The sequence below is a fragment of the Mobula birostris genome, chromosome 17, assembly GCF_030028105.1.
Source record: "Mobula birostris isolate sMobBir1 chromosome 17, sMobBir1.hap1, whole genome shotgun sequence".
Taxonomy (NCBI): domain Eukaryota; kingdom Metazoa; phylum Chordata; class Chondrichthyes; order Myliobatiformes; family Myliobatidae; genus Mobula; species Mobula birostris.
This window is the reverse complement of record NC_092386.1, coordinates 56394436-56420979: the sequence shown is the minus strand read 5'-3', so window position 1 is coordinate 56420979 and position 26544 is coordinate 56394436. Positions and strand designations below refer to the sequence as shown.

The 26544-nt window shown below is 40.3% G+C and overlaps 1 protein-coding gene across 8 annotated transcripts in view; it reads left to right on the top strand.

Annotated features, from left to right (window-relative positions):
* The window catches only part of LOC140211695 (transcription factor RFX3-like), a 329720-nt gene that overhangs the window by 199409 nt on the left and 103767 nt on the right, over positions 1-26544 (top strand). For all 8 annotated transcript variants that reach the window (XM_072281765.1, XM_072281764.1, XM_072281762.1 and 5 more), the window contains one exon: positions 12882-13140. In XM_072281765.1, the coding sequence (XP_072137866.1) occupies positions 12882-13140 (259 nt within the window). The remainder of the gene's footprint in view (positions 1-12881; positions 13141-26544) is intronic.

Sequence of the window (26544 nt, the reverse complement as noted above, 5' to 3'; positions counted from 1 at the left end):
ACTGACATGGCTTGGAATAGGAAGGCCTTTAAAGTTACTTTCCTTTACCCCAATGCTTAGAGTATTCAGGTGTCCTGTTGTATTGCCCTCGAGACACTGAGTAGAGATCACTAAGGTAGGAAAACTAGTTGTTCAGCTGTTTGAGATTTCAAGCCAGTATCCACCTGAAGAAATGAAATAAAGTTGTTTATACAATATAAAGATGGCGAACAAACCTGTACATTTTATTTGCTCTGAATGCTATTGGGCAGCAGCTGATAGGGTTGCTGCAATGCCTTTTATTAGCATGATCATCATCTCTGGCAAGTTATGATATATGAAAACTGTTGACGAACTATGTGTATGTTATCCTTTACTTTAGATGCTCTGGATTAAGTAGTCCTTTTACCTCTTCGAGCCTGTTCTGCATATACTTGACTCACTGATGACATCTCTCCTAATTCCATTTTCTTCATGTCCCATACTATCCTTAGCATACAAAACTGAACATAGAGAAATCTCCAGTCTAGGGACAACTGTGCAGGTAAACAAAAAGAGGCGGGAAAAAGCAGGTTTCATCATTCCAACAGGAGGTGATGACAGAGACTGTAGGATTCAGGGAGTCCATCAGCATATAGTGTAGCAGCTGGTAGAGCCTAGTATGCTAATATTCATCACATTAGCGAACCTACAGCCGTGAGGCCTGTATCTCAGAGCTCAGTAATTGCACCACTCACACTGCCTCACAGTCAACCTCTCCACATCAAGTTAAGGGTGGTTCTTTGCTGCAAGAGACAGAATCAACCTCAGCTCAATGTGAAGGGCAAGGTCACTCCAGTTTCCTGACACAACACACCGTAATCTAAGCAGATGTTTTCTTTCAAAAAAGATAGAGCATTTGTAAGTGTTTGGAACTGAGGAGTAAGGGCACCGTATGATAGTTCAAACGTGGCGAGTATTTCAGCTCCCTGCCTTTTACTGTCTAACCTGTTCAATAATTTAACTTCATTTCCTTGAACTTAACTTTTAACTTATAGTAGAACCTTACTCAATTCTGTTTCGAAATCCTTATAAATCCCAGTGACAGATATTCTCTTGACTGCTATTCAGGTTACTTTATGACTATTACGAATTCTCATTGGCACCCTATAATGAGGTCAGATTTCTCCAGGTGCTTACTCTCACTGTCGTTAATTATAGACTGAATTATCTTTCCAGTACAGATGTTAAGGAGTTGATAACTTCCTGTTTTTTTTTTCCTTCTCTGCTGGCCTTCTGAAATAATAGTATTACATTTGTGATTAACGAAGTCCTGAAACAAGAGTGCTTCAGAAAATCTGTAGTTTATACATTTTTAATTGCCTGGCAGGAGGAGTTGTAGTGGAAGCATCAAACCTGGGGATTTCTTAGACAGTCGGGTGGTATTGCTGGCTTTTTGAAGGGTATATAAAGAGGAAACAATGGATATAAAATTAAATGTAGAGAGAAATTAAGGGAACCTTGTCTCTCCAAGGTTTGTCATCTCATCAAATGCACTAGCAAACTTAATGATTGAGGTTGGCAAATTTAGATACGATGATGGCTGGTTCTTCGCTTGTGAAGATCAGGAGGGAAGAAGAGTTCTCAGAAGTAACAGCATGATTGTTGGTGACTGTAGAGGCCAATTCTGGATCTGCAGACTGGCGTAGTAGGGACACGAACACCTGGGATGTGGGCAGTTGGGTAGTGGGATCCTTCCTGCGTCTCCTCTTCTCTTCAGCAGTCATTCTTCTGGATTCCTCAAAATTCCTGGCTACTCCATGGATCAGTGTTGTCTAGTGGTCTCTGCCTCAAGCCAGCTGCTCCCACTTGTTCACCTCAATGTTTGACTGAGAGAGCTACTGCTTAAGTTGGTCTGTGGACCTCTTTTGCAGGGACCATGATCTCTTGCCCTCAGAGAGTTCTCCGTAGAGTAATGCTTTCAGTAACCTGAACTTGTCCGTACCAGACACGTGGCCTGAGCAGCAAGGTGGCTTCCGTGCTTGGAAGTTGAGCCTTCTCGGGACTTTGTGGTTAGAGTCACGATCCTGCCAGATGATACCCACGATGGAGCTGAACCAGTGCTGATGGAAGTGCGTGAGCAGCCAGATTTGCTCACGGTACAAGACCCAGGCTTCAGAGCCGTATAGCAGGGTTGTGATGACAGCTGCCCTGTATACCTGGAATCTTTTGTGGACTGATGCAGCTGATGATTCTTCCACGTGTGTTTCTGGAGGCACCTGAAGGCACTGCTGCCTCTGGTGAGTTGATTATCAATGTCCCTTACTACCATAGCGTTGTTGGAGATAACACTGCCCAGGTAGGTGAACTGCTCAACTGTGGTTGAGAGTGTGTGGTCAACATCTGTCATAAGGCAGGTCTGCACAATGTCACAGCAGACTATCTCTCCCGATTGCCCAGCGTGTAACTGTGGTCGTCATTGGTGATCTGAAGTGGGTTGTAAACATCAGGAGGGGGTTTCTGATGGAGGATCATTGTTTCCTTCAGACTGACGGTTAACCCGAAAGCCCTTGTAGCCTTGGCGAACCATGACTGCAGCCTGTAGCGCGTCCTTTGTGTGCGTGAGAGAGCGCAGTCGACCGCATATAGTTGCTCAAGAATGGGCTCTTGCAATCAGGTGAGAAGGCAGCAGAGATTGAAGATATTTTCATCAGTGTGAAACCAAATGTAGATGCTCTCTGAGGTGGTTTCTTTCGCTTCCCGTAGCATCATGCTGGAAAAGATGGCAATGAGTACTTGTACCAAAACATGGCCTAGTTTCACGCTGGTACTGATGGGGAATGGGTCAGACAGGTCATTGTTGTGTTTAACCTGACTGCTTTGGCCTTCATGGAGCTGCTGCAGGATGGTGAGGAATTTAGGGGGACAGCTGAGCTTTGACAGAATCTTCCAGAGATCAACATGGCTGACTGTATCAAAGGCCTTGGTCAGGTCAAAGAACTATGTTCTGTTCATGGCACTTCTCCTGTATCTGGCACAAGACGAAGATCGTGTTGGATGTGCCTCTGTCCCTCTGAATCCACACTGACTGTCTGTGAGGTTGCCTTCGGTAATGCTAGGGATGATTCTGTCCAAGAGAGTTCTGCTGAGGATCTTCCCGACGGTGGACAACAGGGTAACACCTCTGTAGTTTGAGCAATCCAAATTCTCCCCTTTGTTCTCATACAGGGAGACAATTACAGTGTTGCATAGGTCATTTGGGACTGAACATTTCTCCCAACAGGGTGTGAGCACATTTGTGAGTTCACTCAGGAGAATGTCTCCCCCCACTTTGTATACTTCTACTGGGATCCCATCAATGCCTGGAACTCTGTGGCATTTCAGCTTGCAAATTGCAGCTTTGATCTCATCCAGAGTTGGCAGGCCATCAAGCTTAAGCCTGACCTCATGCTGGGGGATCATTTCAATGAATGCTTTTTGTACTTGATGATTATCCCTGAAAAGGCTCTCGTAGTGCTCTGTCCATCTCCTGATGGCTTCCTTGTCTGTCAGCAGGCTGGAGCCTTCAGATGAGTGTATGAGGGCTTGAATATGACGAGTTGGACCATACACTACGTGCAGAGGTTTGTAGAACGTTCAAGTATTGCTGGTGTCTGCATAGTGCTGCATTCGTTCTGCTAGGGCAGTCCACCAAGACGTATAGTTAAGAAACTTATTTTTCCCTCTGGCACTAAATAAAACCCCTTTGCACTAACATGCTGTATCAGCTTACCATCTGCTTTTTTTCAACTGGTAACCCTTGTTGGGGATGCTTACCACACCTGAGAGCGAGGTCTGACAGATGGTGGCAGCGGTGGGATGGTAAGCCGAAAAAGGGTGAAAATGACAAAAAGAACAAAAGCTGCAAAAAGGTTGTTAAGTAAAAAATATTTACAAATAAACAAATGGAAACAAACATGTATGTGCAAAAAATTACTAATATACAGAGGCTTTCTCCATAACACACAGTTTTTAACTTTCCAATATAACTATTCACCAACTGTCAACTTCAATCTTCACACCTCTCAGCAAAGCCAAACTGAGGATTTAAATCTACCTGCATAGTGTATAGTGCGTTTGCTCCCACTGACCCAGACATTAATTTAGTACGCCCCAAGCTGTCCCTCAGGTCTTTTGGGGCCGTTCTGTCTATAAGCTGATGTAACAGTGTGAGTGTGCGTGAAAATAAATGAAACTGTTTGGAATCCCTCTGTCTAGAATCCTTATTTTTATTAGTTATAAACCAGTAGAGCATGTTAACGGAAGGGATTGTTTTGATTAGCCAAGCTAGCGTCAGCCTCATCAGCCCAGACTTCACCAAACCATTCACCATCCAAGTCGACACCTCAGCAGTGGGGATTGGAGCAGTCCTGACCCAGGGAAAGAGGGAGAAGAACAGCTGGCATTGTACCTTAGTCGGAAGCTGCTACCACGGGAAGCAAGGTATTCCACTGTTGAGAAGGAAGCTCTTGTCATAAAATGGGCCTTGGAGAGCCTCGGGTATTTCTTTCTAGGCAGAGAATTAATGCTGGAAGCCAACCACAGAGCACTCACCTGAATCCACGCCATGAAAGACCACAATGCGTACAACATGAGATGATGCCTGGCCCTACAACCGTTCCATTTCAGCATCTGTTATAAGAAAAGTCAGCACAATGTCATGGCAGACTATCTCTCCCGATTGCCCACCTTGTGCAATCCAGAAGAGGTGGGGGAGGGTGATGTGACAGAACAGGTTGGCAATGCTAATTCTCCCGCTAACCTTGCCCCTTTGTCCGGTTGGTCACTCCTCCTCGTTCTGTCCCTAGTCTGGTTTCCCCAGTAGTTCACACACTTTCCCCTCCCATTCTGCAGTTCTCAGGAGTTTATCATTTACACACCCCAACAGTGAAAGAATCGCTAGCTTGGCTAATCAAAACAACCCCTTCAGTTAGCGTGCTCTACTGGTTCATAACTCTAGACACAGGCATTCCAAACAGGTTCATTTATTTTCACTCATACTGTTACACCAATTTGTAGACAGCAGAATGGCCCAAAAGACCCGAGGGACGGGTTGGGGCGTCCTAAAACAATGCCTGGTTAGTGGGAGCAGGCACACTGCACTTTACACAGGCAGATTTAAACCCTCAGTCTGACTTTGCTGGAGAGGTGTGGAGGTTGAATTTGACGGTTGGTGAATAGTTATATTGGAAAGTTAAGGACAAGTGTGTCCTGGAGAAAGCCTCTCTATATTTGTAAATTTTTGTTTTCACTTGTCTGTTTGTAAATACTTCACTTCACAACCTTTGGGGAGTTTTTGCATTTTTTTTTCACCTGGCACTAAATAAAGCCCCCTTACACTAACGTGCCATTGCGGCTTACTACCATCTTTTTTTCCAACTGGTGACCCTCATTGGGCACACTTACCCACATCTGATAGCAAGGTGTGACAAGTGGATTCTGGTTAATTAGGCTATTGGTTAGTCATGGATAATCGTTTGTTTGAGATAATTCTTTAAGAACAAAAACTAATTGAGAAAATAGCTGGAATTTACTTTGTTAATTTGGGAAACTCTGCCACTTGATTGGGACAAGAGACTGTTGCCAAACAGTTTCTAACTAATGTCAGTTGCATGTGTTTGTATTCTAAAAGCAGTCATTTTGTTAGGAACTTTGCAGAATTTGAAGATCAACAATCATCTTGAATGTTTAAATGAAAATTAAGATTTGGAGGATGCAATCCTCGAAAACATTGTATCAATGCAGTCCATTATCTACATTAGGTGTCGGCCCTGATTTTCTTCATTTACAATCAATCAACAGAACACAGCAGCGTACACTGGATAAATTCCTCTGTTGATAACTATTAGGAACTAATACACAGTTTTATAGTATTGTAATAGTATTGGTAGTGTCCTAATTTGTTCTGTATCTCATTTAAATACTTAATTTGTTATTCAGTTACAATAATTTGCCTTTTAACAATTTCCTTGAAACTTCAGCTAATTGATACAGCCGTTTAATTGGGCAAAAATGTACTATTCCTGATGTGTCCCAATTAACCAGAATCCACTGTGTTTGGAATTTGATAGGTAGATATGATCAAGACATTGACCTTTTTGACAGTAAAGATTTTAAGCAATCTTTTAGGCTAAATATTTCTGTATTATGATTTGTATGTAATATTTGTATTTTTGTTTAGGATGGCCATGTTAAGTAGGTCCCCAGATATCTGCCATTGTCTCCATACATGTTAAATGTAGAATTGTCAAAATGTGCCTAATACAGAAGCAAGCCATGAAACCCCAAAGGTCTGTGCTTATGTTCATATGTAAGTCGAATCATTAATGTATTCTTCTGACAATCTTCCTGAACCCTTTTCTTATGAATCTACCTGCATTCCTTTTAAAAGCATTTATTTGCTTCAATAACGTGTTGCAGTGATTTCCATATTCTGTTAGTTCTGTGTAAAGATACACTATATGTCCTTATTTACCTTTTGAATTTAAATAGGAACATATGAAATAAGGGCAGGAATAGCTTATGTGGTCACTGCCAGTCATTAAGACCATCATCTAATTTTGAACTTCCCATTCCTGCCTGATCATCATAGTGCTTAGTTCCTGTATCATACAAAAATTGTCTGTCTCAGCCTTGAATATATTCAATGACTTGGACTCCACAGGATCATGGAATAGAGAATTTCTAAGGTTCAAAACCCTCCGAGTGAAAATTTTCTTCATCTTTGTGATAGATGTGCAATCCCTTACACTAAAACACTGGGCTTTCTTAAATTGTCCCTTTGAAGGAATAATTATCCTTAGAACAGTGGTCCTCAACCACCAGGCTGCAAAGCATGTGCTACAGGGCTGCGAGGAAACGATGTAATTTGGCGATATGAAACAATATGAGTCAGCTGCACCTTTCCTCATTTCCTGTCACGCACTGTTGAGCTTGAACATAGGGTTGTCAACTGTCCCGTATTTGCCGGGACATCCCGTATATTGGGCTAAATTGGTTTGTCCCATACGGGACGGGACCACCCTTGTCCCGTATTTCCCCCGCTAAGGTAGAGTGTTCTTACGAAACCGTTCGTAAGCTGAGATGGCGTAACACGAAGTAGTAATTACCAATAATTTATATGGGAAAAATTTTTGAGTGTTCCCAGACCCAAAAAATAACCTACCAAATCATACCAAATAACACATAAAACCTAAAATAACACTAACATATAGTAAAAGCAGGAACGATATGATAAATACACAGCCTATATAAAGTAGAAATAATGTGTGTACAGTGTAGTTTCACTTAACAGAATCGGGAAGATTAAGCCAAAACCGATTTGTAGAAAGAAACCGGCACGTACATGCATGCGCACGTCACATATGTGCATGTCAAGCATGCGCACACAGGTGCCTGCGCGAGGCTTCATGGTCACGGTAGTCTTTGTCGGGGTAAACACAAGTGTCCGGTATTGACTGCTACTTTGCCCCTTATTTGGGGGTGAGAAAGTTGGCAACCCTACTTGAACACCCCCTCACCCCCCCCCCCCCCCCCCACCGTCGACCGGTCCGCAAGAATATTGTCAATATTAAACCGGTCCGCGGTGCAAAAAAAGGTTGAGGACCCCTGCTTTAGAACGTATCCTGCATTTAGCTTGTATTTATGGCGCTTTGCACAAGTCACTAAAATTTTCTCTCCACATCTGTCCTGCCAAAGCCATTTGTTTTTTTAAAGAGCTGTCATGTTTCCTCTTAAGTGTATCTAACCTTTTCTTTAAAAAATGTGTAGCCTTTTTAGTATTTTGAATCCTAATGCTGGTACTATCACTGTAAAAATTTTTTTGGGAGTTCTATTGCTTCTGAAAACCAAAATTATTACAATCTGTGTCACATTCAGAATATTGTGGAGTGAAATTTAAGATAATTGTTGATAATTAATAAAATGGAGATTTTGATTGGGTAAGTGCATACAACAGTTTGCATCTTCTGCACACCTTTAGTATTATAAAGAGAAGGGTAACCTTAACAGTTGTTTGAATATCTCAGTATCAATGCAACTTCCTAATCATACAAAACATAGAAAGGTTTGAACAGTGATCTCTCTTTGACAATCTTAGTGGGTCAAGCACCATCTCTGGAAGCAAAGGGATAGTTGATGTGGGATCACAACCCAGCATCAGAACTGAGAATATACAGGGGTGAGGAGAAGTGAAAATGAGGGGCGAAGGGCTCCTCATTTTATGTTCTCAAGATTTGTTGTTTGTTTACTTATTATTATTCTTTCTTTCTTTTTGTATTTACACAGTTTGTTGTCTTTTGAACACTGGTTGAAAGTCTTTCATTGATTCTGTTATGGTTATTATTCTGTTATGGATTTATTGAGTATGCCCTCAAAAATGAATCTCAGGTTTATATATGTTGACATGTATGTACTTTGATAATAAATTTGCTTTGAACTCTGAGACAGAGGCTATAGATCACAGCTACAGCTGGAGATAATGAGCAGGTGGAATTAGCTAGGGAAGAGAGAGGGGAGTGTAGAGACAGAGGCTTGTAGGCGATATGTGAATTATTATCCATATCAACCTCCACTTTAAATATACTCAATGACTTAACCTGCACAGCTGTCCATGGCAATGAATTCCACAGATACACTACCCTCTGGCTAAATAAATTCCTTCCCATCTCTGTCCTAAATGGACCCCTCTATCCTGAGGCTGTGTCTTCTGGTCCTAGACATCCATTATAGGAAGCATCCTCTTCATAGCCATCCAATCTAGGCCTTTCAGTATTTGATAGGTTTTAATGAGATGGTTCAGGCCCAGAGCCATCAAATGCTCCTGTTATGTTAACCCATTCACTCCCAGAATTATTTTCATGAATCTCATCTGAACCCTCTCCAATGTCAGCACATTATTTCATAGATAAGAGGCCCAAAACTGCTCACAATACTGCAAGTGTGGTCTTACCAATACCTTATATTAATCATGTCCTTCCTCTTATATTCTAGTTTCAAAATGAATCTCAAAGAATAGTGAGAAAGTCTAGGACCACAGGATAATAGAAGGATGTCCCTTTAGAACAGAGATTAAATAGAATTTCTTTAGCCAGAGTGGTGAATCTGTGGAATTCATTGCCACGAATGGCTGTGGAGGTCAAGATATTGGGTATATTCATCACAGGAAAAGCCTTCCCCACCATTGAGCACATCAACAAAGAACACTGCCACAAGAAAGTAGCATCCGCCAACAAGGCCATGCTCTCTTTTCACTGCCACCATCAGGAAGCAGGTACAGGAGACTTGAGTCACCTACCACAGGTTCAGGAACCATTATTATCCTTCAACTGTCAGGCTCCTGAACCAGCATGGACGTCTTCACTGATCACAACACTGAACTGATCATTGAACACAGCCTATAGACTCACTTAAAAGGCTCTACAACTAATGTTTGCTGTATTATTTGTTTGTTTATTTATTTATTATTATTTGCTTCTTGTATTTGCACAGTTGACCTTCTGCACATCAGTTGTTTGTCAGTCTTTGTGTGTAGTTTTTCATTGATTCTGTTGCATTTCTTTGTTCTGCTGTGAATGCCTGAAAGACAATGAGTATCTGGTGAATTTAATAATAAGTTGACTTTGAACTTTGACTATCTGATAGGAAACAGGGTAGTAGTGGAAGAATATTTTTCTGATTGGAAGTCTGACTAGTTATGCAACATATGTATTTGTGCTGGGTTTTGTTGTTTATCAGATATATTAAAGACTGAAATGTACATGTAGCAAAAATTATTAATAGGCTTGTGAATGTCACAAAAATTTGTGGTGTAGTAGATAGCAAGGAAAATTATCTAAGGCCACTGCAGGATATGGATCAGTTGGAAACTTGGGCGGAGCTTTGACAGATGGAATTTAATCCTCCAAGTGTGAGGTGGTGCATTTTGGGGAGTCAAATAGGGATGGCACATACATCATAAATGGTGGGGCATGAAGGAATGTTGAGGAAGAGAGAGAATGAGGGTTGCAAGTTCATAGTTCTCTGAAAGTTGCTAGTGGGGTAGTGAAAAAGGCAAATGGTGTACTTGCTTTCATGGATCCAGTGATGTAATACAAGAGATTGTATATTATGTTACATCTTACAAAACACTAGTTAGGCTGTACTCAGTATTGTGTGCAGTTCTGCTTGGCACACTACCTGAAGGTTGTGAGAGAGTGCAAAAGAGATTCATTAGGATGGAGTTCCCTGAATTGGAAGAACTTGGAGTCTATTATTAAGGATGAGCTTGAAGCTACATCATGAATAGGTCAAAGTTAGCATAGTTTCCTTAAAGGGAAATCTTGTCTGACAAATCTATGGAATTCTTTGAAGAAATAACACAAGATAGACAAAGGAGAATCAGTAGATATTGTTTACTTGGATCTTCAGAAGACCTTTGACAAGGTGCTGTACATGAGGCTGCTTAGCAAGATAAGAGCCCATGGTACTGCTGGAAAGACACTAGCATGGATAGAAAATTGGCTGACTCGCAGGAGGCAAAGAGTGGAAATAGAAGGGGCCTTTTCTGTTTGGCTGTTGGTGACTAGTGGTGTATTGCAGATGTTGTTATTGGGACTGCTTCTTTTCACGTTATATGTTTACGATTTGGATGACGGAATTGATGATTTTGTGGCCAAGTTTTCAGATGATGGGTGAAGGAGCAGATAGCGTTGAGAAAGCAGGGAATATGCAGAAAGACTTAGACAGGTTGGGAGAAGTGGCAGATGGAATACAATGTAGGGAATTGTGCGATCCTGCACTTTGGTAGAAGGAATAAAGGCATGGACTGTTTTCTGTTTTCAAAATTGGGAGAAAATTCCAAAATCAGAGGTACAACAGGACTTGGCAGTCCTTGTGCAGCATTCCTTTAAGGTTAACTTACAGGTTGAATCGATGGTAAAGAAGGCAAATGCAATTTTAGCATTCATTTCAAGAGGACTAGAATATAAGAGCAAGGATGTAATACTGAGGCTTTATAAGGTATTGGCAGACCACACTTAGAGTATAGTGAGCAGATTTGGGACCTTTATCTATGAAAAGATGTGCTGGCATTGGAGAGGGTCCAAAGGAGATTCACAAGAATGATTCCAAGAATGAAAGTGTTAATGTTTGAGGAACATTTGATGACTCTGGGCCTGTACTCACTGTTCAGAAGAATGAAGGGGGATCTGATTGAATCCTGTGGAATATTGAAAGGCCTAGATAGAGTGGATGTGGAGATATTTCCTGTGGTAGGGGAGTCTAGGACTAGAGGTATAGCTTCCAGATAGGAGAACATCCATTTAGAACAGAGATGAAAAGAGATTTCTTTAGCCAGAGGGTAGTGAATCTATGGAATCCATTGCCACAGATGGCTCTGGTGGTCAATTCATTGAGTATACTGAAAGCAGAGGTTGATAGATTTTTGACTAGTCAGGGTACAATGGTATAATAAGAAGGCGGGATAATAAATGGGCTAGTTCTGCTCCTATGTCTTATGGTTTTATGTTCTATGGTCTAATTAGTTATATGGAGTATGGAGAGATTGAATAGGCTGTTCTTGTCCTCCCTTCCCCCTCTCCCCATACAAAAGAGCCTGAGAGGTGATCTGATGGAACTACAGTGCCTGTAAAAAGTATTCAGCTCACTTGGAAGTTTCATTGTTTCATTGTTTTACAACATTGAATCACGGTGGGGATTTAATTTGGCTTTTTTGACACTGATCAACAGGAAAAGACTCTTCCATGTCAAAGTGAAAACAGATCTCAATTATCACGAGATCTAAATTAATTACAAATATAAAATACAAAATTATTTAATGCATAAGTATTCACTCCCTTCAAGACAGTATTTAGTAGAAGCACCTTTGGCAGCAATTACTGCCTTGAGTCTATGTAGATAGGTCTCTATAAGCTTTACACATCTGGACACTGCAATTTTTCCCCATTCTTCTTTACAAAACTGTTCAAGCTTTGTCAGATTGCATGGGGATTGTGAGTGAACAACCCTTTTCAAGAAGTCTTTTTCTGTTTAGCAGTGTCAAAAAAGCCAAATTCAATTCCCTGTGATATAATGTTGTAAAACAATAAATCCTGAAAACTTCCAAGGAGAGTGAATACTTTTCATAGGCACTGTGTAAAAGAAGCATAGAAAGGGTAGATAGACAAAATATTTTTTCATTATAGGGACACCTAAAACAAAAGAACAAACTTTTAAGGTAAGAGATAGGAGTTTTAAAGATAAGACTTTTACATAATGGTTAACATGTGCTGCCCAAAAAGGTGCTGGAATCATATACAATTATACACTTCCTAAGCATTTGGACAGACATTTAAATAGACGAGTCATAGGATGTGGTCATAATACAGATAAACGGAATTAGTGTAAATCGGCAAAAAGGGTGGCATGAATTTGATGAGCCACAGGTTCTATTTCTGTGCAGTACAACTATATGACTGCAAATACTGGAAAGAAACTCAAAATTTAATGATAATCGTTGTACTTAATATAAGCATGATTTGACCCCTGGGTGTAACTGATTTACTGACAATTAATTGTCTTTGTACATTCTACAGACATCAGTGGTTTTGTTTCTCCAGACTTTCTGTTTTTAGATATGGATGTTTTCCACTGTGAAATTACAATCTATTTATTTAAGTAATTTACTTAATTAAATTAGTGCAAACAATAAAATTGTCATGATTAGATTACAAATTGACACAATGTTGTAAACCATATTGTCTCAGTAAAATATTGAAATGTTTAAATACCAGCTTTTAATTATTTTTAGCATTTTATTTAAAACTGTTTATTCCCTTAGATGACTTATTAATCAAACAAATTCTGGTATACAAGAATGCCTTTGACCTTGAGGTGTCTTTCTTTAGGCGATCAACTACCTACCCCTACTCGGAGGCCCAAATGTATAGCCAAAACACTGGAGGAACATATTTTGACTCCCAAGGAAACTCTGCCCAGGTGACAACAGTTGTCTCCTCCCACAATATGGTCGGTGCTGGTGGTATTCCGATGGGTGTCACAGGCGGTCAGATAATCAGCAGCTCAGGGGGTGCCTATCTTATAGGCGGGTCAATGGATGGATCCAATCACCCAGTCAGCCACACAACACGTGCTTCTCCAGCCACGGTAAGTACTTGCAGAGCATAATGCATGGAATGGGGCTTCCTATAAAATTTAATTTGTAATTGTATCCTGTGTTCCAAGGTTTGAAAGAGATGGAGATGGTGGTGCACTGATTATCATCTTCCCACTTTGAAAACATCCTAGAACAGTTCCCACAACCATGAAAATATGGAATCATGGACCAATTTGCCTGACATCATTTGTAGATAAAACGTTAGAATGTTTTGCTACAAAAACTGGAAGTGTGGTGCTTATAAAAATAATAGCATTAGAAAGATTAAAATGTATTTGCCAAAGGTAGAGAAGATGGGAGCAGAAGCTTGAGAACTGGTTAATTGACAGAAAAGAAAAAGTAAGAGAAAATGCATCATTAGTAGTTTGGGAGGCCACAGGAACAGGTGCCAAGCTCCTAGCTGTTCACAATGGATATCAATGATACTGACCAATTGCAAGGTATCCAAATTAGCTGCAGACACAAAGCTAGCTGGCAATGTAAATTGTAATGAGGATGCGGGGAGATTCGAGGATATATGCTGGCCAGGTGTATGGATAAGAATGGTGCAGATGGAAAACATTGTGGAAAAATGAGAGTTCATTCACCTTGAGGGTGGGGATTGGTAAAGAAAATCAAAACACTTTTATAAATAATGAGAAATTGAAATATGTTGATGTCTTTGTACACGAATCACTAGTTAATTTACAAATGCAGCCGGTAATTAGGACAACAGATGGTTTATTAACCATTATTGCAAGAAGATATAACTGTGCACTCAGTGGCTACTTTATTAAATACATCCTGTACCTAGTAAAGTGGACACTAAGTGTATGTATGTGGTCTTCTGCTGTTGTAGCCCCTCCTCTTCAAGATTTGATGTATTCTGTATGTAGAGATGCCGTTCTGCATACTACTGTTGAAATGTGTGATTATTTGAGTTCCTGTCAATTTCCTGTCAGCTTGAAGCAGTCTGGCCATTCTCCTCTGACTTTCTCATTAACGAGGCATTTTTGCCCAAGAACTGCCACTCACTGGATTTCCTTATTTTCACATCATTCTTTATAAACTCTAGAGACTGTTGTACGTGAAGATCCCAGGAGATCAGCTGTTGCTAAGATACTCATACCACCCCATCTGGCACCAGCAATCATTCCATCATCAAAGTCACTTAGATCAGATTTTTTCCTCATTTGGATGTTTGCTGTGAGCAACAACTGAACCTCTTGACCATGTCTGCATGCTTATACTGTATGTATTGAGTTCTGCCATATGATTGGCAGATGAGATATTTGCATAATGAGCAGGTGTACAGGTATACCCAGTAAAGTGGCCCCGAGTGTATATAAAACAATGCCATGAAATTATACGGTATTCTCATAAAACTGCACCTGTCATTACCTTAGGAAGGATATATTTGAATAGAGAGAGTACAAATATGGTTCACCAGATTGATGGATCTCTTAAGAACACTCAGTCCATAATCTGGAGAATTTTGGAGAATGAGAAATGATCTCATGCCTAATTTTTGTGGGGTTAGGCCCAGTAAATGCAAGGATGCTGTTTCTCCAGGTTGGTCTGTCAAGAATCAGGGATTACAATCAAAATAAGGGTTACCATTCAGGAGTGAACTGAGAAGAAATTTCTTCATCAAGATGACAATGAACCTTTGGTATCTCTACCCAAAATGGCTATGAAGTCTTGATAGCAGAGCATATTTTATGTGAAAATCAATAAATATTTGCAAATTAAGGAAATCCAGGAAGATGGGGTTAGCATGGGAAAGTGGCACTACAGTAAAGAGTCATGCTTGATCTTATTGGATGGTAGAGCAGGAATTAGAGGCCAAAGCTCTTAAATCACTAATTGGAGGTCAAGATTTATTTGTTTTGGAAAAGATCTAATATACTTGTTACTAAAGTTTTCTTGATAGAAATAGACGGGAGGATGCCATTATTTGACTTTTCACTTGATTTGAATATTTACCTGATTTTATTTGTACTTACTACATCTTGCAAAAACCACTGAATGTGCAAATTCGAAGATATGCTCACCAACAAAATGTACACAGCTGCTCTTTGGTACCTCTCTCAGCCACATTAAAACCTTTACGGATATACTGTAAATTGCATAATACAAAATTGCTTTTTTAAATTAGGTGGTAGGATGGTCCCCACAGTGAATAGGTATGCAAGGAGCAGTCCCCGGGACTTTATTTTTCCTGGCTTACAAGCAGGGCTTTTTTTTTAATATATTTTATTTTTAGTCAAATGCATTATAAAATCCTGAGCTGGAGTTGATCCTGCATTTTCCCAAATAAATTTTTGGTTGGCGTGTTTTCTAACTAAAATGTTCAAGGGGCTTAACATATGTTTAGAATAAGTCACTTAAAAGATCTGCTCTGCATATATAATCACCGGACTGACTTTAAGATTAGGAATCCTTCATGCCATGTGCAAGTTTTTTTTTTACACACACAAGCAGTCGTAAACAATATTGACTTCAACCTCTGTAATACCTTATAATTATGCTTATACTTACTGTCAGATCACTATGCTGTTGTTTGGCTTCAGTGACAGAATTTTATAATATTGGCTTATTTCATTTGAGGACTGATGTTTAGGCTAACAATTTGTAGAAATTAAATTAATTTTCATTTTTATGAAATGGTGTTGTGGGATTGGTAGGAAGACTTTGTTGAATTAATTCAAGAGAGAGAATGGGAAACATCTACACACAGAATCTGTTTATTAAATTACAGCAATTTTAAATGAGAAAACACAGCCAGATAAAATTAAAAAACCATATTACTTGAATATTTTATCATCTGCAGAAGACAGAGGGTAGTAGTAGATAAAGTGTATTCTGCCTGGAGTTTGGTGACTAATGGCATTCTGCGTGGACAGTAGTCACCACTCCTGTGCCTGCTCTTTGAGATTTTTTACAAATGATTTGGATGAGCAAGTGGAAGGATGGATTAGTAAGTCCGCAGGTGACCTGAAGGTTAGCGGTGTTGTGGATATTGTAGAAGATTATTCAAGTTCATGTTCAAGTTTATTGCCATTCAAACACATGTATGTATACTGCCAAATGAAGCAATGTTCCTCTGGATCAAGTTGCACACTACAGTACATATAGCACACACATAACACATAAATTAATATTATCACTAGTAAATGAACAAAAAATAGGGTGCATTTGTGACACAAGTTAAAAAGTAGACTGTATAGCGCTCCTGACATTTCATGCATGATGATACCTTGGTGGTGGCAGGGAGTTCTGTGCTCTTACGACCTGGGGGAAGAACCTGTTTTCCATCCTAACAGTTCTTGTCCTAATGCTACGGGACCCCCTGCTGTTGCTGGGCAGAGAAGTGGCAGATGAATTTCAATCTGGCAAAGTGTGAGGTGATATGTTTTGCAAGATTGAACTTGAAGGTGGAGTACAAGGTTAATGGCAGGATTCTTAGCAGTGTGGAGGAACAAAGGGATCTTGGGGTATAAGTCTAAAGATATCTCAAATTTGCCACACAAGTTAAGAGGGTGGTTAAGAAGGCATGTGATGTGCTTCCCTTCATTAGTCAAGGGATTGAGTTCAAGAGCCATGAGGCAACATGGCAGTTTTGTAAACCTAAGTTCTGGTCACCTCATTATAGGAAGGATATGGCGAGGAGGCAGAAGAGGTTCACTAGGATGCTGCCTGGATTAAAGGATTTATCTTTAGAGGAAGGTTGAGTAAGCTAGGGCTTTTTCTTTGGAATTATAAAAGATGAGAGGCAATTTGATAAAGATTATGAGAGCTATAGACAGTCTGGACAGCCAGCGCCTTTTTCCTCAGGGCAACAATGGCCATTACCAGAAGACATCCGTTTAGGGAGAATAGAGGAAAGTTTAGGGGAGATGTCAGAGATTTTTTTTTCCACACAGAGGTGTGTGCTTGGACTGCACTGTCAGGGATGGCCCTTATAGGGACATTTAACAGACTCTTAGATAGGCACATAGATGCATGAAAAGTGAAAGGTTATATTGTCTGTATAGGAGAGAAGGGTTAGATTGATTGTGGATGCAATCAATATAGATCAGCACAACGTTTGTATGCTGAATTGTAGCCCATATTGTGCTGCACTGTTCTTTATTCTAAAGTTCAATGTCTGATACTTATTAATACTGGATAATGAGTGAGAATAATGTTCTGTGATTTCCCCTAGATCTGCCTTTGGATATTTGTAGCACTCTAGGATTCTTCCCAGTATGACAGATAATCCTGGAATTTGGTAGCACTGTTGGAGAGTGACAGCTAGAGGGAGATTTCTGATGTGAGTTAATGGTGAATGGAGAACAGGAAGTTTAACAGAAAAGATAAAATAATGGATTTGGATCACTTGCCAACAGTGTGAAGAGCCATGGGTCTTAGGGCAGCAGAGGTTGATTTAGTAAGGCTTGCTTATAACTTTCTAGGAATGCTCTATAAACGTTAAATGTGGGTGTTGTATGCCATTCTATTCTGTTCTCTTTGATTCTGTACTATTGTGTCTGTCTTTTTTCCTGCATTGTCCATGTGTAACTAATTGGTGTATACTTTCTTTAAATCGCAATAACAGATTTTTTTAAATCTCAAGAAGTGGCCATTTCTACAAAAACCAACATTTGTAATATATTCCATGTTGTCTCTGAGAAGACAGTGATGGATCATTTCTTTAGATTACTGGTCTTTAGTCTATTTGCAGATTTCCAGGATTTTAAGCTTTTGATAATTAGGGAAATAATATTTTTATCTAAGTTAGAATGATATTACTGTGATATGACTGTTAGAACATAAAAGAGACTGCAGATGCTGAAATCTTGAGCAAAAAGGAAGTGCTGGAGGAAGGGAGCAACTCTGGCAGCATGTGTGGTGGCAAAGGGATATAGACATTTTAGCTTAAGGACCTGCATCAGGATTGAGTGTAAAGAGAAGCGAGCCAGTGTAAAAGGGGTAAGTGATAGGGGAACTGTGTGAATAGCGGGCTCGTGGACCCGTGAGAAAACGGCGGGGGGGAGGTTGAAGTTGGTGGGCAATAGAAATTGAAAAAGAGGGGCAAAATAGGGGGCATATAATCTGCATTCCATGTGCATCTTTTTTCTTCTGGTCCACACCAGCTCTCCTCGGGTTATTGCACCTTGTCACCCAGTTTCATTCCCTTCTCCCACCTGATTCCATCTCCCTGTCACGTACACACTTAACCTACTGGATCTTTTCTCCTTTCCTTTGTCTTGCTCCTCATATTATTTTCCTTGTTTATCAGATTCCACTAGCCTCTAGTGTCTCCACTTATCACTTCCCAGTCTCTGTCCTTATCTCCCCCACCGAGCTCTATCTACCCATCATCTTCTCTGCCTCACCCTTTCCTCTTATCTCTGCATGATCAGCTCTGATGCAGAGTGTTGACCCAAAATTATGCATCAGGGCAGAATGTGCAGTTATCCTTTTCCTTCATGAACGCTGCCTGATAAAACTGAGATCCTCCAAGCATGTTTTTTGACTCTTGGGGGGAATTTGATGTAAGTATCTTCCCAAACACCTTATGACCTTGTTTTTGGTTGTTCGGGTTCATTGATTTGTGTGTAGCTTCCACAGAAAAATCCATGAGTTTCTTCACCATTTTCTGCAATTTCTGTTCAGTACATGAAATCTTGACAGGCCAATGGAAAGTGGGAAGTTAAATTTTAAGCAAGTGAGTGCATTACCAATGAATGTTGTTAGTGTTACACCCATCCAAGCAAATACAAACTATTTCAAGTGATCCTGATTTGGATCTTAAGACACTGGAGTAGGAATAAACCATTCAGCCCATCGAGTCTGGTCCACAACCCTCTGTGGCAATGAATTTCACAGATTCACCACCCTCTGGCTAAAGAAATTCTTCCTCATCTCGGTTCTAAAGGAATAGCCATCTATTCTGAGACTGCCATCTGGTCCTAGACTCCCCTGTTATGGCAAACTCCTCTTCACATTACTCTATCTGGGCCTTTCAATATTCAGTAGGTTTCAATTAGCCCCTCCCCCCTTAATTGTTCTGAAATTAAATGCTCCCCATATGTTAACCCTTTCATTCCTGGAACCATTCTCTTCTGGACGGTCTCCAATGCCGGCACGCCTTTTCTTAGATAAAGGGCCCAAAGCTGCTCACAATACTCCTAGTGTCCTCTGACCAATGCATTACATCCTTGTTTAACTCTAGTCCTCTGGAAATGAATGCTGACGATGCATTTGCCTTCTTTACCACCGACTCAACCCGTGAATTGAACATTCCGGTTTCCTCACAAGGACTCACAAGTCTCTTTGCAGCTCTGATTTCTGACATTTTTTTTATTCCTTCCACCAAAGTGCATGACCAGACACTTCCCTAAGCTACTGTATATTCCATCTGCCACTTCTAAGTTCATTCTAATTTATATAAGTCCTTCTGCAGACTCCCTGCTTTCCTCACACTACCTGCCTCTCCACCTATCTTTGTATCCGCAACAAACTTGCCCACAAAGCCATCAATTCCATCAAACAAATACTGACAAATAATGTGAAAAGAATCGATCCCAACACCAATTCCAGAAAAGGCCCCTTTATTCCCACTCTTTGCCTCCTGCCAATCTTCTATCCATGCTAATGTCTTTCCTGTAATGCCATGGACTCTTATCTTGTTTAGCAGCTTCATGTAAAGACCCTTGTCAGAGGCCTTCAGAACATCCAAGTAAACAACATCCATTGACTCTCCTTTGTCTATCCTGAAATGTTGCTCATGGGGATTTGGAGAGGGATGCAATGGTTTTTATCAAGGTGAGTCCTGAAGAAGGGTCTCGGTCTACTCATTCATTTCCATGGATGCTGTCTGACCTGCTGAACTCCTCCAGCATTTTGTGTGTGTTGCTTTGGACTTCCAGCAACTGCAGAATTTCTCATGTTTAATCCCATACAGCTGTGTAAAACAGGGCTGTTTGGGGTGAATATTGAGACAAACTTCAATTTCTTTTAGAAGAATGTCAGTTCTGTGAAAAACAAAACTGAAAAGAGAAAGAGAAAACTGTTTCATTGATAAACCAGCTGAATGACTGACCTGCTGCTGAACTGGAACCTGTTGTACCACCTGGGCCTGCACCGCCTGCTGTCCTGCCACCGAGGTCTGCAATGTCACTGTTGTGGTGTCTGAACCAGCCTCAGAAGTCTGCATATTGGGCTATTGTGACTTCGTGCTTTTGTGTGACTTACTGTAATACCTGCTATGTTCATGTAACTAATCCAGTTAAATCACTTCTTAACATTAATAAGTAGCCATAGTGTGCTAATAATCCTGCAACCAGCAATAATATTACCACTGTACATTAAAGGGAAGGCATTTAAAACTTTATTTTGAATTATTGCCTGAAGCTGCCTTTGACTCTGAACTCACATTCATCACTGGAATGTAGATTTTGTATCGGTCTTGTGGCCATAGCTGCAAATGGACAGGAAAGTCCAGTGTTGTTGAAATTCAGCGTGACCGTGAAGAGATTATTGAGGAGTGGATGTCACATAATTGGGAATTGTTGGCCAAATCCAACTATTCCCAAATGTTGATTGGGGTGTACAGGGCCAAACTGAACACATTTACTAATTGTTTATATTCCAGTGTTGTATCTGTACTTGAACAGCTTAGCTAGGGCTAAAGCATAGATATTCAGTACTACAGCTGTGATGTTTTGGGTCTATAGTCATTGCATTAAGTCATTGTGCATCGTCATTGCTTTACCATCACATGGAATAAATAAAGGTAATTCATGAATGGAAACTGTTAAGAGGGGACAAGGAAGCTTACCTTTTCTGGGTACACCATCTTCTCCAAATTCCATTATTATATTGAAATTAATGGTATAAATACTAATGAAGCCTCTCCCTCCTGCTTTTTGCTTCAGTGTCCACAGCTTTCCTAGGTGACTGGTATTGCTGTGCTATTGGCTTAATGGTAATGCAGAGACAAGTGATATGAAACTGAAGATTGTGAAGGGTGTACAATCTTGTTGCTGGTGATCACCCACGAAGCCTAATGAAAGCCCGGATACCTACCACAATACTGCTGTCACACAACATGATAGGTGTCATCTGTGAGGAGAGAGAATGTCCCTACATTCTGTGCTAAGTCAGTCATCTTTTTTAAACATGCACAGATACCTTTGCAAGAGCAATTAAATTTAAGAAATCAAAACTGAATAACATGGACAAAACAGAAGGGCAGCAACTCAATCCTATGTCCACTGTGTCATTCAATGAGATTGTGACTAATTATGTATCTCAGTGCTGTTTTCCTGCATCAACCCCGTATCTTTTGATACCCTTAATATCTAAAATTCTATTTCTGCTTTGAATATAATTGATGACTGACTGGTACTACAACAATAACCTCTCACTCAATGCCAGCAAGGCCAAGTAGCTGATTATTGACTTCAGAGGGTGGAAACTGGAGATCCATTATACAGCCATCATCTGGGATCAAAGGTGGAGAGGGCAGCAACATTAAATTCCTCAGTGTTGTCATTTTAGAGGATCTGTCCTGGATCCAGCATGTAAGTGCCATTCCAAAGAAAGCACAGCAGCACCTCTACCTACTTAGAAGTTTGTGAAGATTCAGTATATCATTTAAACTTTGACAAACTTCTATAGATGTCCGGTGGAGAGTATATTGACTGGCTGAATCATGGCCTGGTACGAAAACACCAATGCCCTTGAACGGAAAAGCCTACAAAAAGTAGTGGATACAGCCCAGTCCACCACCTTAGAGTTCATTTACATGGAGTGCTGTTGCAGAAAAGCAGAATCCATCATCAAGGAACTCCACCATCCAAGTTATGCTCTCTTCTTGCTGCTGCCACCAGGAAAGAGGTACAGGAGCCTCAGCACCCACACCACCAGGTTCAGGAACAGTTATTACCCTTCAGCAAACAGGCTTTTGAACCAGAGGGGACAACTTCACTCAGCTTTACTCACCCCCATCACTGAAATGTTCCCACAGACTATGGACTCACTTTCAAGGACTCTTCATCTGATGTTCTCAGTATTTTTTTTATTTATTTACCTATTTTCCTTTCTTTTAGTATTTGCAGATTGTTGTCTTTTGCACATTGGTTGTTTGTCTGTCCTGAGGGGTGAGGTCTTCCATTGATTCTATTGTATTTCTTGTATTTAATGTGAATGCCTGAAAGAAAATGAATCTCAGAGTTGTATATGGTGGCATAAATAATAAATTTCCTTTGAACTTTTGACCTTGAATGTATAATGACCTATTATTTAAGCAATCAATCACCATATTACATTCCCTCTGGCTCTGCAGTTTCCTTTGTCAGTGAATCCATAGGTATGTTTGAGAAGCAGTTTCACCAGTGTCCCGTATAACCAGAGCAGTATATGTGTAATCCCCCACTTAAATCCTCTTGTACTGAAAGGCAACGTGCCACTTCCACAATGAACCATGAACTTTTTGAAATGACCTGCACAATCCTAATCCTCCTTCACCAACAGAACCTTACAGACCATCTCTTCTACTACTAGAATTTTTTGCGCCAATCTCTTGCTTTGCTTTTTTTCCTTCAGTGTCTTGTATAATTTACATATAATTTATATTTGTTGTCTGAATTTATGGCTGCTGCAAGCAAGTTTTTCATTGTCCCTGTAGCTCACCATTCTTGAGCATATGACAGTAAACCAGACTACGTGATTCCTAATTACTTGCTATACCTGCATATTAACTTTCAATCATCAAGTTAATCTAAGCATCAAGTCTTTCACCATTTTAATAAATATTCAGCTTCCTTGGTTTTTTTAACTGCTGCTCTTCTCTCTTGCCAACGTTGAAAGTTTTGCCTTGTGTTTCTGAATTCAACATTAATAATTCTGTTTGGAATTTAATTTTAACTTTAGTATTTCTTCCTTTGATTGGACATGAGTGGCAACCAAGATGCACAATTGAGAGATGCTTAACAGACTGAAAATCTATTCTGATTTTGATACTGAGATTATGCTACTTGATTTTCACAATGGTGAGAGGTTCCATTTATCATAGCTGACTTCTGCCTTTATACATAGGCTTCCCTTCAGAATCAAGAGCTCAAGTGTCATGGAGATGTACATGAGTTGGTCAAGAGTTGACAGGAAGATGAGATGTTTAATGCTGGTGACTTTGGAAACTAAAGTGACATTTTAACTTAGCAACAGCTTACAAGGACTTCTTTAGTTGAGGAAGGGAGCCTGTGACAGCACACTTGAGCAGGCTGCAGACATTACTTGAGAAGAGAAAACTGTTGGCATTACTAGTTCAGGAGAGACATTGAGCAGTTAGGTGCTATATAGTCCATATTTTTAAATGTATATCAAGAGGTTGGATAAACTTGGATTGTTTTCTCTGGAGCAGCGGAGGCTGAGGGGAGATCTGAGAGAGGTTTGTAAGATTATCAGAGGCATAGATAGAGTAGACAGGAAGTATCTTTTTCCCAAGTTTGAAATATCTAATACCAAAGGGCATGCATTTAAGGTGAGAGGGGGTACTTTCAGTGGAGATGTGAAGGGCAAGTTTTTTACACAGAGTTGTGGGTGCCTTCCTGGAATGCGCTGTCTGGGGTGGATACATCAGGGACTTTTAAGAGATATTGAGATAAGCACGTGAGTAAGGAAAATTGAAGGATACAGACGTTGTGTAGGAAGAAGCGATTAATTTAGTTATCTGTTTGATTACTAATTAAACTAGTTCAGTACACCATTATGGGCCGAAAGGCCTGTTCCTGTGCTGTACTGTTCTATAGTGCAGAATGTATAATATTATGTCATGTGATTGAATTTCTGGGTAGATGTGCATTGACTTTGCTAATTCCATGGGACAATTTGAACTTCACTCTAACCAACTGTCTGAAGTATTCCCCACGGTAGATATATTACATGCTAACCAATTTTATGTTTAGGCTCCAATACCCATTTTTGAATATGGGGCCAAAATGTAAGTAGTTTCAGCTACCATTTTGACTTGATGATACAGCTGTCAGTTTGTGTGTGATTTTTAATAGCATTTTATCTAGTGGCCACAAAATTTTAGTTTAAGAATTAATGCTACTAACAGGTGAAGGTACTTCCTATTTGTCCCACTGATGTTACTTATGGTCAATCAAATGAAGCCTTGTTATAAAGCATGGATGTAACTTCACACTGAGCCATGTTGTTATATCCTTTTATCATTTATGAATATGGAATACAATATTAACTCATGTGGCTGGCACTCAGCCTACTTGCTTTACTTTGTGACTCCAAAGGATGGTTCTCTTGTTACCGAATATTGATACCTTTTTAAAAACATTTTGATAATGACATCTGGGGTGAAGTTCTGCTTATGTTCTTTTGCAGGCCTGCCATAAATAATCATCAATGTAGTCAACAAACTAGATATAATGCAGCACTCTTCTTTACAGCTGGTGCTTCTGTGTTTACTCTCACTTTTAATTCATTAGCTTTGCTGTGCTTTTACAAAATGTAGTTGACACAGTAAAATAATAATGAGCTACTCAAACTTAACCATGTAATATCAGTTCCCTCCGTACATTTACATTGCAGGTCATATAATTCATGAATACTAGCACCAAGTTAGGTGAATTTTTAAAAAAAAATCTATCTTACATAATTACTCCAAGATTTGATGTGGTCCATTTCAAATATGGCTGTCAAATTAGTTAACTAAGATTTTAATTTATAAAATGGCACTTTCCCTAAGATGCTGACAGGATCAGCTATGCAACATTTAGTAACTAAAGAAGGTACAAGTTCAGAATGTGACTGCATACTGTCAACTTATTGCAAAATGACCAACACCCGTAGAGGTACATGGGAGGGGCAGGGTTTAGTAAGATGTGCGTCAATGGCAAGAAATTGGGACTAGCTGGGTGGGTCCAGTGATCAGGATGGATTCATTGTGCTGAAGGGGCTGTATCTGTGCCATAAAAGTTATCATGATCGAGGGCAAAGCTTCCCACTTGCTTGGCATCCTCTAATTGACCTTAAGTATTTACTGCCTGTCCCCACTGCTGCAGTTTGTGCTGTCTATAAATCAGTGCAACCACTAACAGGGTTCTCTCTCTCAAAACTACAACTAGGGATGAGGACGTGAGGAGCATGAAAGTACTCATAAAGTTAGACACCATTTCAACTTGCAAACAGGCCGTCAGTTATTTCTTTACTACAAAGTCAAAATCCTGCAGCTCCCCATTTGAAAGTGTTACAGATCTACCTTTAACAAATAACATTCACCATTTCAAGAAAATGGCTCACTATCATCATCAAGGACACGTAGAGAGATGTGCAATAAATGTTATCATCAGCCCCCAGAAGGGACATACAGCTATCATCACGTGGTTAGTGTTTTATTATTCTGAGATTGTGTTTTATTATGCTCTAAATAATTTTTACCAACAAATCACTTGTGGTACCAGAGGAAACAACACACTGGAACACTGTTACACCACTAGCAAGAGCACTTACCATAGTTTCCCATGCCCATACTGTGGAAACTCTTATCACCCAGGCTGAGCACCAGCAGTGAGTACCAAAAAGGTAGGGTCATGGGAGGTGCAAGAGTGCTTACGTAGTCATAATCATAGAGATACTTTATTGATCCCAGGGGAAACTGGTTTTCATTACAGTTGCACCATAAATAATTAATAGTAATAAAACCATAAATAATTAAATAGTAATATGTAAATTATGCCAGGAAATAAGTCCAGGACCAGCCTATTGGCTCAGGGTGTCTGACCCTCCAAGGGAGGAATTGTAAAGTTTCACTCACAATGCGCTGGAGGAACTCAGCAGGTCAGTCAGCATCAGTTGAAAAGATTAGTCGACGTTTCGGGCCGAAACCCTTCGTCAGGACTGAAGGAAAAACTTTGGGGAGGGTTTGAAGAATGCTGGTAGTTGGGGAAAAAAAACAGTAATTTGAAAGACAAAGGGGTGGGGGAGGGGAAGCAGGGAGGTGATTGGCAGGAGAACAATGTGAAGTAGTAGAAGGAGGTGGAACTATGAGGGAGGTGATGTGAAATAGGGATAGAGGAAGGGAGGGGGAGGGAATTACCGGAAGTTGGAGAACTCTATGTTCATACCAAGGGGCTGGAGACTACCTAGATGGTATATGAGGTGTTGCTCCTCCAACCTGAGTTTAGCCTCATCATGGCAGTAGAGGAGGCCATGTATGGACATATCTGAATGGGAGTGGGAAGCAGAGTTGAAGTGGGTGGATACCAGGAGATCCTGTCTGTTGTGGCGGACGGAGTGGAGATGCTCGACGAAGCGGTCCCCCAGTCTGCGTCGGGTTTCACCAATGTAGAGGAGGCCGCACCGGGAGCACCAGAGTTGTAAAGTTTGATAGCCACAGGCAGGAA